A 13,902-nucleotide genomic window follows, 5' to 3' on the forward strand; every position below is an offset into this window, starting at 1 on the left:
CCCGCACACGACATGGCGCCACCCGCATCGCACGGCCACGCCTTCCTGCCTCCCACGTGACGCGACGCCGACGCCGCCATCTTGATTGAGGGCAATGAGGCCTTCTCCGCCAAGTTGAGTGCGGGTAAGAGACCCGCGGTGCGGGGCGGCAATGGGTGGGATGGGATGGGATGGGGGCGGCGTGCGGGGTCCCGGTAGATCCCGGTAGATCCCGGTGGATCCCGGTAGATCCCAGCAGGTCCCGGGCCCGGCCGTGTCCCGCGGGGCCTTTTCCCTTGCGGTCAGCCCTATAGGCCTCAGCCCTGGGGCGGTACCGGCGGGGCCCGGCCCGGCTGTTGGCCCCGCACCGCCCCGTGCTGCCCGTCCGCTGTGTGTCCCTGTGTGTATATATGGGGGGGGGGGGGGGGGGGGGGGGGGGGGGGGGGGAGGGGCAGCACCGTGTCCATCCCTGTGAATGGGGGGAAATGGGGGGTGGTTGTTTCCCACACTCCAGCCTGAATCTCAAACGGCTCCAAAAAACCCATCGGCAATGAGAGTCATTCATTTGTTGGCTCCGTTTTTGAAGCATTTTTCAAGCTGTCGCAGCTCTGGCAGGTCTGGAGCTGCGGTGTCAGGATTGAGGATGATTCTGTGGGTAATTGCTTTCTGATTCATCAAAGTGATGGACGAGGGGGGACATGACAAATAAGCACGAGCTGGGGATCTTCAAGGATATCCCTAAACATGGGCCTGGGGAACGGCCATTGTCAGGGGGTCACCTTCACTGCCAGAGCGTTTGCAAACTCAAAGCTTGGATCTCAAAGCTGGAAAATATGGGAAAATATGGGAGGCAAAAGGTGGGTTTGGCCAATTCAGGCTTTGTTTCACTGGACCTGAAAGCAGCCTGGTCCTTTGCAGAAGTGCTGAAAGCAAAATGCGGCTCCTATGCACAGCTTCCTTATCTGCTTGTTTGTTATCTGCTCTGCTGCTTGTTTTCTTCAGCTCTATCAGCTGGGCTAATAAAAGCTGTTACTGCTCCTACTCACAGCCCCGCGCAGCTACAAGTGATCTCTCCTCGTCTCGTTCCCTTAGTTACATTCACACAGAGGCTCTTTGCCACAGCTCCCCTCGTTTTCGGCAGCGTTGTGGGAGTTGTGTGGTTACATCTTTTACATCTTCTTTCCTCTCCCCCCCCCAGTTTTAAATGTTGGAGGTAGGTGACTCATGGTAACTCCAGCTGATCTCTTATTTAGCGCAGCGCATCGAGCGGAGGGGAGAGCTGGTGATAGCAGCATGGATTTGAACAGGACTCAAACACAAACGCTTTGCAGTTCCTTGTTGCTGGCTGCTGTGTTTTGCTACTGACATCTCCAAAGCAGCGACCCTGCCCAGGCTCAGAACTGAAACCCCTGTGTGTCCTGCTGATAACGGGGTGCAGTTCTATTATACCAGGTGGGCATCGAGGTTCATCTCTCTGGACAGAGGGCAAAGAGACCAGTTGGAGCTAAAGATAAAAAGCAGAGCAAGTATAACTATGGTGTTCCAGCAACAGCCAAGGTTCAGCTCAGCTGGAGCAGAACAGCTTTGTTTTGCAAGAGCTTCTCTATAGAGCAGCTCTTGTTTTAATTTTCCCATCCCAAATAGACAAGTGTTTTGAGACTGCAGTGATGATTGCAGCCGCTTCTGGAGCTGTGCGTGCAGTTTGTGCAATGTTCTGTCTTTAGAGGGCTCAGCAAGTCTTCAGCGTAAATCCTTGCTCACCGAATCATCATCTTTTGTCTCCACACCAATGTGTGCAGAGGAGACAGGCAAGGGAAGCTCTGTGCTCTGCAGTCATTCAGAGGCAGCACGTCCTCTTGGTTCAACCTGGACCCAGTGCTGCTGGCTGTAGGAGGGGGTGCACCCCTGTTCTGTAGTGCTAATGTGGCTCTGAACTTTGTGCTTGCAGCATTTCCACATGTAACGGCTGTTTGCAGTTCCGCTGTGCTACAGAAGAGGGTTTGGCTGTGCGTTGTGTAACGCGGGGTCTTTTGTCGCATCTTGTCTGCCTCTTATTTTAGACCTCAGCAGCGCATTTGAGCTATTTCAGTGCTCACGAAGGAAGGCAGAGGGATCCTGGGAAGGACATTGGTCTGGGAGCCGGCCAACTTGGGCTGCATTTCCAGCCCTGCACTGTCTGTGTGTGATGAGGGGCTCATTGCTCACTGCCTTGCACACATCCTTCCAGTGCTGGTTTTGCTCAGCCACAGAATCACAGAATCACAGAATCACAGAATGACCCGGGTTGGAAGGGACCTCAAGGATCATGTAGTTCCAACCCCCTGCCTGGCAGGGCCACCAAACATACACCTTTACTAGATCAGGTTGCCCAGGGCCCCGTCCAACCTGGCCTTGAACACCTCCAAGGACGGGGCATCCACAACCTCACTGGGCAGCCTGTTCCAGGACCTAACCACTCTTCTAGTAAAGAACTTTCCCCTAACATCCAACCTAAATCTTCCCTCCTTCAACTTAAAACCATTTCCCCTAGTCCTGCTATTATCAGCCCTTTCCAAGAGTTTACTCCCTTCCTGGCAGTAAGTTCCCTTCAGGTATTGAAAGGCTGCAATGAGGTCACCCCGCAACCTTCTCTTCTCCAGGCTGAACAAACCCAACTCCCTCAGCCTGTCCTCATAGGGGAGGTGTTCCAGCCCCCTGATCATCTTCGTGGCCCTCCTCTGGACCCTTTCCAAAATCTCCATGTCTTTTTTGTACTGAGCCACCTTGTGGGGCTCCCTGGTTCCCAGCTCAGGAAGCCCTCAATGCTGTTGTTGCATTACTTGCTCTTGTTCTCATCCCAGTCCTCTCCTCCCAGTGCTTGATTCAGCATCCCATCCAAGTGTGTTCTGCACCAGGGCTATGGGGGTGGGAGGCCTGGGGTTGTGTTGGGGGCACTTGCTGGGGAGCATTAATGGCTGAAGCACAGGGGGAAGCCTGGTTGTGTTGGAATAAGGGCTCTGGGCGAGGAGCTTATCTGTTGTTGTTCCCTTGAAACCCCTTTTTGCAGTCAGCTCTAATAAAGTGTTCTTAACTAAACGAGTGGTGACAAGCACGTGTGGCTCCCAGTACTGCTAAATGTACCACGCTTTGTAATAAGGTTCTAATGGCTGCTGTATTCTGCCTAAAAATAGTAAAAAGAAAGGGCTGTCTGTTAGAGGAAATCTAAATGAGGAGGAAACAAACGGCTTTTAGTCTTTCCCTCTGTTGCAGAGTGAAGGATGCCAAGGAGAAAGAAGGCCGCGGAGGGTCCTGACTCTCGAGGTCAGGATGGAGAGGTAGAAGAGGAAGAGAAGAGGGGTGCAGCCAATGCCAAGAAGAAACGCAGCTTCGTGGACGCGTTTATTGTTATATCTGACAGCGATGGAGAGGTCAGTGCTCAGCCCATGCCAGGCCCTGCTGCTGCAGGAGCACCCGAGTGATGTGCTGGGGCGTGTTGTGCCGTTCCTTTTCTCTCCTGTGAGATGAATCCGATCCTGTTTGACTAGGAAATGAATGGTGTGCTTGGTGAGGGTGAGTTATGAGTCTGGGATTTGATAACCAAATCCTCTCAGAAGTGAATTTGAAACGTAATTTAAAAGTAACCTTTCCTCAATCCCTTTACAAATCTTTTTTTTTTTTTTCTCCGTAATTTTTATTTGATTGATTCCAGCTAAACCATAGGAACATGATTCTGTATTATCTGCAAATAGATAAGAGAATGATTCAGAACACGGGCTTCGAGTAGCTCAGGCACAGCTGGTGTCTGGTAACCTGATCCTGAATAACTGAAGTCTGAATTCTTCACCCATTGCCATAGGGGTGTAAAGGTGAACTGTGCTGAGGGTGTGACACAAAAGCTCACGTCCAATCCCTGGTGTCATCTCCAAGCCTCACCCTGCAGTACTGAGCTGTTGATGCCTGTTACACTGATGCTGGGATACATGCAAGAACTCCCAGCTGGAAAATCCCAGAGCTCTGAGAGTCTGTCCTCAGCTTGAGGTACACGAGAGAAAATTATTAGAGTCGTTTTTTAATGTGTGACTGTTGAGGCTTCGCTCTGTCTTGCCAGTGATTTGGGATCCTAAGCTGCTTTTTGTAATTCCACCATTTTCAAAAGCATTTCAGTTCTCTCTCAAGCTGTAGATCTTAAATCAAGTCCTTTTCGTTCCCACATCTGGAGCATGAGTCTCTACAATAAGGCGATTATCATGTGAGGAGGGGAAAAGCACTAGAAATAAACAGTAAAAAGCTGTAGGGCAAATGATATTGGATGTTTTTTCTTCGCATTGTCTGAGTTCTTTCCCATTGGGAAATTCCCTGAAAGAAATGGAACATATGGCAGTAATAGTTCATTGGGGTTAAACCCTTAGCTCTGCAATATGCTAAGTTAACTTCAGATGTATGCTGCATCGCTGGCCTTTATTGTGAAACCTATAAGGAAAAAAAGAAATCAGCGCCTGTAAGAGATGCTGCAGTACATAAAAGATCAGGACCTGTTATTGTCTACAATTATTCATCTCAATGTGCACGTATCTGAAAAAGAGGAAACAAACGTCTCTCCAAGCACATCTATAAAAAGGTTAGGCTCCCTGACTGTTCTGTAAGTTTGTCTATAAACAATAAATTCTGATGGCATAATCGGTCATATTACAGAAAAGGATATGCTCAGAGAGGCCGTTAAAGAGCCAATTAGGTTCTGTTTAAGTGACAACAGCTCCGTCGGTTGAGTGAGTGGATTTATTCAGTTCGGTCTCTTTCTTTCTGTGAGTCATCAGCTCCCGGATCCTGTGCCACAGTCTCTTGCAGCGTTTTCTTCTGCAAAACCACCCAAAAACTCGATTTGCATGGGATCTCAAAAGGAAAAATCTTGTCTGCTTTGTGTTACTGTCACAGCTCTTTGGTGCACGTCGAGTTGGATTTCAGTTTCAGACCCTGTGACTGTTGTTCTTGCTCCAGCAAGACCTTGTTATGTGTTTGAGAAGAGGTGTGGGAAACTCAGATCAATAGCAATTTTAGAGAACAATACATTCTCAATTAATCTTGCATCTGTTAGGACATGGTTCCTTATGAATCAAAAGCTGCAAGGACAATTTGGGCATCATTGATTCAATGGCTTTCTTCCTTGGCAGTCTCTTGGCAGGTATCTATGGAACAAGTCCCTAGTTCTGCTTCCAGACCAGCAGATCTTGTAGCAGCTGCACCTGGAAAGCCTCCAGCTTCTCACTTTTGATGATCTTTGGCAGCCTGCCTCTCCCAGGAATTTTTCAGTCATGCTGGATTATCCAGCTCATCCATGTTATTTTGCCAAATTTGCTTTCTTTGCTCATGTCTGCGCTGTGGCATCTGCAGAGCTGCATCAGAAGGAATTTTTCTGGACACGAGGCTTTTTGATCTCTATTATATATAATCCTGGATTCAGGGAACTCTGTTTTTTTTTAAGGGTCAGACAAATTAGGAACAGTCTCTCTGGCTTTGTGGAAACAAGAGGAGATGATCTCCTTTGTGCAGGCTGCTTCTTTGAGAGCACAGACGTGGCGAGGGAACAAAGTCATTCCTGTCTCCCTTGACTGTTCAAGTCCTGTGGAGCACTGGGTGCCAATAGGTGGGTCATTCACTTGAACCCAAGCACACACAGCATTCCTGGCAGCACCCAACAGAGCTTTCTATGAGCATGGCGAGTGCTGCTTTGCCTCATGACCTCCCAGCTGGGTTGCTGGTACCCATGGGATTTTCTGTAGCGTGGTTGTCACCCAGCAGGAGGGGCAGGGATGAGTGCAGATAGCTGGAGGCCCAGTCAGTCACTGTGCAATGGATCTGCAGATGCCATAATGCTGCTGATCCGCTGTGGAACCTCGCAGGGGGCTCACGTAAAGGTGGCTTCATCCATTTCTTTTGGATAGATCCTTTGTGAGCTTTGCTTGCATTCGTAGCATTCACATGAAGTCTCACATGCTCCTTCTGCCCAATCTGCCATCCATCAGCTCTGCAGCCTTTGGAGAACGTGACAGTGCCGGCTCGTTCTGCGTGGCATTCAATGCCTGCCTCCCCTCAGGCAATGAACATCCCTCTGTCTGAATATTCCTGTTCGAAGATGCTCAGAGTCTGAGTAAACACCGGCATTTATTGGTGTTCTGGATCAGATGATGTTTGGGGGAGATAGAGCATTGTTTAGGCACTGGCTGGATAAGCTGGTCACTGAAAAGCCCTCTTTTTCTTCCCTGGCTTCCTGCTGTGTGTCAGAAACCACATCTGGCAGGAGGCTGCTCGTGTCTCCTTGTTCCACGCTCCGCTTCCAGCAGGTTTGTTCTAATGAGCTGAAAGACAGAGCAGAACCAAAACAGATCCTGAACTGAAGTCAGAGACTAATAAAGTAGGGTGTGATATTAATTTCAGCAGCAGCCTTGGCTACAACCAAACGTGGCACTTCCAACATCTAATTAGCTTTTAAAAATAAATGAGTCTGGTTTTCATCTGCGTATTTCCCATGTAGGATGCACGGCGTTTCGCCGTGCCCTATTGTGAGATGGTCCCAACTGCTACTGAGCAGCAAAATGAAGCAGACCTTTTGACTCTACGTTCTGCTTCTCCTGTAGCCTTTCCTTCCCTGAGTCAATAGAAGCTGATTTCTGTGGTTGATGATGTGGATTCATAGGAGCAGGATGTGGGAGTCTGGCGAGTCGTTTCCATTTATGGGCTTTTAGAAGCAAGCAGAGCTGTATCTGTTTCTGCTGGTGGAGCTGGGTTCTTCTATGTATGTGCAAAAGCATCTTAAAGTGGGAATGTGATTTCCTGCTGTCTGTTGAAACCGAGCAGGTTAAAAAACAAGGGAGAAGAATAGCGGCTGCCATCTACCAAGTGTGTGGGGAGCTTTGGAAACCCATTTCTTCCTTGATCTGTGTACAGTGCTGACAGTGAAATTGCTCATAAGAGAGCGTCATAAATTAGACTGTGGAGCCTGACACACAGGAGGAGAATTTGGATTCCTTCTAGCCATTGCACTTTAAATTGACGGCAAAGGAGAGATGCTCTCCAGGCTGGCACTGAGCAGAGGTGTGCAGCTCCTACCTCACCTCAGCTGTAACAATTAGTTTCCCCTGGAAGTTGTGTGTTGCAGATGACCTTGTAACTAAGAGTATTGGTGGCAGTCTGGGAATATTTTAATTGATTAAGATTATTTTTGGACTAGTGATCTTATTAGAAAGGCAGTTGGTTGAGTGGCCCCCTGAGTTCCTATTATCCTTGTAGACAGATGAGCATTAAAAGGTTGGGTCAGGAGGAGCAAGCCCTGTTATCTTCCCTGCGATTCCTTGGCCCCTTCTGTTCTTAGCATCCACTCCCACATTTATGCAAAGCACTCCGGGGCCTGCGGGGCTTTCTCCCAGCAGAGGTACGAACAGCCATAAATCCTAATTAAAAGGTATGTTCTATTTTCTGGTTTTAAAAATAAAGAAGATTTAAGAATTCTTGGAATTGAGATGTGTGTGTGTGTGTATTTTGGCCCATCAGGATTAATTGGATTTGCTTCACCAGTTCGCTGTGCCGTGGCCGTTCAGTAGAACGCTGCTGAGCAATTTAAACATCTCGCTCAGATGTACGAGGTTGGTACAACACATGTCCTGCCATCGTTTTGCTCCTGCTGCTGCTCTAAGTGCCGATGTTGCTCAGGTCCCAGCACGGAGAACAGAAGCACACGCTGGGGATGCCCAAGATGTGGGCATGCCGTGACCCCCACGGCCTTGGAGGTGCCTTGAGCCCAGAGCTGCCCCGCAGTGCGTGCTGTAAATGTGCATCTCTGCACACCAACCAATGGTGAGTTTGGTGTGCTCGTAAATCACGTCAGTGCCCTGGAAGGGAGCTGCAGATGAGTGTCAGGTTGACCTTCCGGCAAGAGCAAGAGTGATGAGAAAAGATTGATGCCTGGAGAGGAGAGCTGGGGATTGGCAGAGCCTGCGAGGATTATATTGCCCCGGAATTTGCAGCACGAGTTTAGCACTATCAGATGAGTGGAGGGAGAGGAGGAAGGCTTTTGCTTTTCCTCCTCCAGCACACGCTCCTTGCTGTGATCCCACTTCCTCAGGGGTGAGCTGCCCACAGGGATGCCTCAGAAATGAAGAACAAAACCCAAACTTGGTTGGGGATGAGAAGGAGCCTAAATAAACACCCTTAACGTGAGCCGGAGTGTGCTGCTGGCTTACTATAACCGGGCTCTGATGTTGGTGGGAGTGAGGAGTGAAGCAGGTATTAGGGGACATGAAAGCTGTGATGTATTAGGATTTCAGGAAACCACTTAATGGCACATCTTGCAAAACCTTACTTGGATAAATAATTCAATTTCTTCTAGATAGTAACGTTCCTGGATTGAAATCCTGCTAAAGGACTGTCAGCAAAGGCTGGTGATGAAGAGAAGAGGCTTGTTCAGGGGAGATGTAAAGCTGAGGCCGGGGGGATCAATACGAGGGCTGTGTGTGTTTTAACACCCTCATTAATGATCTGTGAGAAGGAGCAAGTGGTGTATATACATTAATAAAATCTGCAGATAGAGCTAAAGCTGGAGACATCTGAACAAAACTCAGCGCTGAGGTTCAATCTAAAGGACTCCGCAGGTTACAAAACGTGGGCAGAAGGAGCTGCTGACATTGGGAAATGAGCAGAGCCTCCCTTTGCAGGAAAACACTGCCCCACTATGAAGACCCAAAGGTGACATGAGGCAGAAGTGTGGGGCAGTCTGCTGTAGGTGTCATGGACAGCAGCACCCCAAGTGGGGCTGCAGATGGAGTAATGTGGAGCCCTTTCCTGGCCAGGCGTGGGTGTCTCTGCCTAAAACGCTGTGTTTGATTCTAATCCTACCTGATTTAGAGAGACAAATTGGAAGGGGTCCAGGGCCAGCCTTCAGTGATGTATATGCCCTCACTTAAGCTGTTAGGACAGCAACTTGCATAAATGCGTGCCAATTAAGCCTGTGACCATTCTTGTTGCAGTCAACGTGCTTAAAGCAGCACGAGCTGGGGTTGTTCTCATGGGTGATGTTGCTGTAGGCCACTTGACTGCAGATTTCTGAAGTATTCAAGCTTCAAAAATGACACAATCGTGGCAGTTCTCAGGGCGCTGCGAGGATAGAATGGCACCAGAACTAAATACAGCTGGCTTCTACCCTTGGGGGTCCCCAGAAATGGCTGGGATTCTGTTTTTGGCCACCGACAATGGTGTGGGCTGAATACTGGTGGGCTGAGTACTGGGAGCTGGATGGCAGCAGACAGCCCTGGCTCACAGGTACGAGCCATTCACTCACAGAAAGGTTTTCTTTCTTCTTTCTGAGAGCTCGAATACCCAAGTTTTAGCGAGGCCAAACACATTCCCTCTCAAATCATAGGCAGCAGGTGCAGAGCTTGGTGGTGACTGGCACGAAGTCTATTGTCTCTCCTACTTCTCTGTTTATGTCAGTCTGTAACTCTTTTTTGCTTGTTATGCTTATCACACTGCTTTTAATAGTTACAGAATGCGCTTGAATTATGTTTGAAATTCAAATTTCACACAAATAGCGGCTCGTTCTTGAGCCAGTGTTTGTGTCAGCGTGGTGGGGGGGAGGGAGCTGGGAGTATTTCCTACATATTGGATGCGCTCACCATATTTTTTTTCCCATTGCAGCAGGAGTCAAAGGAAGACAGCGGATTGCAAACGAAAAGAACAAAACAGCAGCTGGATAGAACCAAGTTTGCTGCTAAAAAGAAAATTGCACGTAGGTCTCGAACGTGGGGCTGGGGAGGCTGACTGGGGCTGGGCAGCTTCTGCTGTTTGTGTTTGAGGTTATTTCCCTTGCAGAAAGGCTTTGAAGGGGCTTGAGACACACAGCTCCCCTTCTTAGGGGTAGAAGCTGCATTCTGAATGTCACTTGCATGCACCCCGTTGCTTCCAGAATAGTTATTCAAGATTGTCTGTACCTCACCAGGTTTTGAGATCAGCACATCAGCAGTGCTGTATGCAGTTCTGGTCTCTGCATCTCAAGGACAAGGAGAGGACATCCAGGGAGAAGCTGCTTGGGTCGTCATGGGATGGAGTCACGGGCTTGGGACCCCCCAGCACAGAGAGTGAATGGCTGTAGCGTGGGATCAGTCTGCATCAGGAAGCAGAGCAGAAGCTGAATGCAGAGCTGTTGTTTACCAGCTCGGGCAGCCAGGGTGCACTCAGTGGAAATAGCAGGAGAGAGGTTTAAAATGGGTGAAGGCAAGTAATGCTTCACGCAGCGTGTAGTGATCTCCTGGAACTGCTTGTCACGGGAGGTTGTAGAGAGGTCAGCATCAGCAGCTTTAATGAGGGATTAAATGCATTCATGGACAGCAGGTCTATAAACAGACGCTAGAGGGAATGGGCTGGAATGTTCCTGCTAGCATCCCTCACAGAGTGGCTGTCAGTGCTGTGGGTATACAAGCAGAAGGACTGCTGTCAGCGCTCTGTGTTGCTCCGTTGGTTACAGACACTGGGTGAGGCAGGCTGCTGCTCTGCCCCAGCACATGGGCTCACGTTGTTGTGCTCCGCAAGGCAGCCGGCCAGCCTGCATGTTCAACTCAGACAAGTTCAATTCAGACCACTTTAAAATGAGAGTGAGGTTGTCTGCTGCAGAGCACAGAGCAATCACTGAGCAAAATGGAGCCCGCCGGTGCTCTGCGAGCGGCAGCAGTTGGGCTCATCAGCCCTCAGAGGGCTTGTGCGAATTAAATTGTTTTTAATAGAGGCCTGAGGCCATGGCACAGAACAGCCTGGCTCTTGGTGGGAGCTGACATCCTCTGCGTGAGCCTGGCGTGGGAGAGGGGGGAGAGGGGCTGAGCTCTTTCATTCCCCTTTCTCCTCAAGGAAGCAGCACGCAGAGCTCTGCCCCTGTGTCACGGGGACTTGTGCTGCATTTGTAGGTGCTGAGACTCCTGATGTAGGTCTTCCTCTTTCCTTGGTGGGTGCCAACGTGGGGCACGGCTTCATTGCAGCATGGGGATACGGTGTGCGTGCGGTGCTGGCTCGCTTCCCTCCGTCATCGCAGGCTGTAATTGGACTTTTGGTGTTTGCCCCTAGGCAAATGAAGATTCGAAATAGTAATTATTTTTTCCCGGGGTCTTTAAGTGAATCCTTTGAGGTGTGAGGCGAATTGGGCTTTTGTAACCATTTGGTGCTTCTGGGTAAAGAAAACACTTTCTCCTTCAAACTGGAAAATTGCAGATATTTGCAGGCTCTGGTTATGAAGCGTGTCCTCCCATCTTCGCTTTGTTGTGGTTTTATTCCTTGTAACCTAAAGCCATAACTAAAATCTATCTGTGACGTTTCATCCCGCCGGGATAAATGGGAGTATAGAGACGTGAAGAAGTCTCCCTCTCCTTTGCTGGATGTACTGGGTGCTTTCAAGCAGGCTTCCATGTTTGTACTGTGATTGCACTTTGGGTGTGTGGAAATATGGAGATCCTGCCTTCCCATTATTTTTGAGTAAATCTCTTATTAGTAAGTGTTAGAGCTACAACTAGCGGGGTTTTGCATCTCATTCACTTTGCAAATGTCAAAATGGAACATAAATCGCTTAGCAAATTGCCGTATTAGCATTTAAAAAGGCTCTGAAATGCTTTAATTTGTTTAGGGCTGCCATGTCTTAAAAACAGCCTCCCCCTGACCCTCCCTCCCTAGGACAGCATCCAGTGGCCTCCAGCAGCCTTCAATGGCCTCCAGCAGCCTCCAGTGGCCTCCAGCAGCCTCCAATGGCCTCTAGTGGCATCTGGGAACCAGAGTGAGCTCCAGGCTCCTGCTGTTCACTCCCAAAGCAATACTTGCATGCAAGCAGTGGCCACAGCACTCTGAATCTCTGATCTACCGCCATGATGACCCCAGAAATCCATCTCCAGTTGGTAGAACATGGAGACGCCGGGCTGTGGCACACAGACCTGCCCCAAGCTGCAGGACGATGAGCACGTTGGCTCTCTGGCAGCCTTTCTATTGCCACCAACACACCAGGTGGAATTCAACTCGAGCGTTCCCCGTCCCCGGAGCACCTACTCCATTGGAACGAGAATCAAGTGCGTTTTGTTTGTCGCTGGTTTCTGTGCCAGAGGCAGCATTTGTCTGGCACGTTCCCTGTCCCCAGAGGGGAAATTGCTGTGCCAGGGAGGGAGAGGAAAACAAAATGTACAGTAGTAACTCGCCAAAAAATGTTTCTTTACACTGAGCTTCATGGCTGTTGATAGCCCGAACGGGAGAACACTTAGGCCCCCGTTTTAATTTAAGCACGTGGGAAGTCTCGTGTTGTGGGAACCATCACATGCACCCGTTCCCTTCCACACGTCAAAACGAGCGGGGTCTGGCCTAATTGCCATGATGGTTTGGGCAGGGAAGCAAGTCACGTACCCGCTGAATGCTTGGGAGGTGTTGGTATTGTGCAGCGCTGCCGTGGGGACAGGAGCCTTCTCCTACCCTGGGCTGTTGTGTGACTGCCATTAAAGCAAGCGTGTTTTTCCCTGGTCCCTGCTGGCTGGAACACTGCAGAGTGACTTTGTCCAAGGACAAAAGATCCCCACGAGCCCTGTGTGTGCTGTTGTCTGCCTTCGCCTCAACCGCCGCCTTAATTCTTCAAGAAATTATTAAAGAGAAATTACGCGTCCAAACCTAAGTGCTGATTTAGTGGGACATGTGAGGAGATGTAACGGCTGGGAATCAGAGCAGCCAACAAATGCTGCAAGGTGCACGGCTTAGAGCTGTCGGAGCCCATCGGAGGGGAAGGCTCTCGGTTTGTGTGTGAGATGGCTGTGCAGGATTCTGCCCGAAGGAAGGAGCGGGTTTTGAAGGAGATCTGTCAGTCTGTTGTGAGTGTGAAGACGCATTTGTCAGCTCCTGAGAGTGCTGTTGAGTTGTTTTCCACGCTGCGCTCTGTTCTGCAGGCATCGTATATTTTGAGCGCAGTGGAAGCGTTGGATTGAATCTAAGTAAATAAGTGTTTTCCAAAGTCAGTAGCTGCGTTGTTTTGAAATAGCCGGTCTCAGCTTCTGCTTTGCTTTGAATGAGGAATATTTCGGGAAGAAATTTGCTGCTGGAATAGCGGTTTGCGGCTGTAGGAAACCTGTTCCCCATGCATGACTGACTCAGTGATGCAGTGGAGTAATGATGTGAGCAGAAGGGGGATGTATGCATGTAAAAGATCCTTCATAATACCACCGAGCAAGTAACATTATCCTCCATGGAGCTTTCCACCTGCAGCTCGGGGTGAGCAGCGTGCGGCTCTTTTGCTCTTGGTTGGGTCCCCTGTGGTACTGCAGACATCTTTGTGTCAGAAGGCAGTGAGACATGCTATTTGGCTGGAAGTAAAGTGCATTAGGGAGGATGTGTCTTTATCCTGCCTTACCCCTGACTCTATCCTGTATAAAACGAGCACGATTTGGCAGTCTTTATCCTCCGTCCTTTCACATGTGTTCTGTAGCTCTAGAATATGTTGTTTGGTGAAGGCAGTAAGACATTCCCTTAATATACCCAAGGAGTCAGAGCTCAGACTGCTGTAGAAGCCCTAACTGGAGTTCCTGACCTATGTTATTTGTCTGTTTAGTGCTGCTGATGCCTTCCCAGGAAAGCTGAGGTTTAGCTGCTTTGCTCTGCATTCCTCCTGGGGGTGTGGGACTCCGCAGACATCTCTCAGGATGTTGGATAAACGTAGGGTGTTTGCATACACCTACAGCTGTGACATGACATTATCCTTTTTTTCCTACTGTAGAGATGACTGAAGAGGAACAGTTTGCACTGGCCCTGAAAATGAGTGAGCAAGAAGCCAGACAAGTGAACTGTCAGGAAGAGGAGGAAGAGGAACTCTTGAGGAAGGCCATTGCTGAGAGCCTAAGTGTAAGTGTGCTTCTGTGAAGAGGCTTACTAGGGTTCTTCAGCAGTGTCGCT

At 49.4% G+C, this 13,902-nt stretch overlaps 1 protein-coding gene across 16 annotated transcripts in view; it reads left to right on the plus strand.

Annotated features, from left to right (window-relative positions):
• Positions 1-78: 78 nt before the first annotated feature.
• Positions 79-13,902, plus strand: part of UIMC1 (ubiquitin interaction motif containing 1) — a 32,516-nt gene continuing 18,692 nt past the window's right edge. For 4 of the 16 annotated variants that reach the window (XR_014935660.1, XR_014935661.1, XM_015876232.3 and 1 more), the window contains exons 1-4: positions 79-124; positions 3,229-3,386; positions 9,643-9,733; positions 13,727-13,851. Coding sequence is in view for 14 of the 16 variants with exons in the window: in XM_015876232.3 (XP_015731718.1) it covers positions 3,237-3,386; positions 9,643-9,733; positions 13,727-13,851 (366 nt within the window). In the remaining 2 variants the exon portion in view is untranslated. Of the gene's footprint in view, positions 125-1,232; positions 1,432-3,210; positions 3,387-3,814; positions 3,997-7,503; positions 7,596-7,620; positions 7,807-9,642; positions 9,734-13,726; positions 13,852-13,902 lie in introns of those variants that run through there. The other 12 variants (XM_015876233.3, XM_085519268.1, XM_085519263.1 and 9 more) reach the window with 9 other exon arrangements.

The sequence above is a fragment of the Coturnix japonica genome, chromosome 18 (genome assembly GCF_054131305.1).
Source record: "Coturnix japonica strain WE chromosome 18, WE-NBRP24, whole genome shotgun sequence".
In the NCBI taxonomy this organism is placed as follows: Eukaryota; Metazoa; Chordata; class Aves; order Galliformes; family Phasianidae; genus Coturnix; species Coturnix japonica.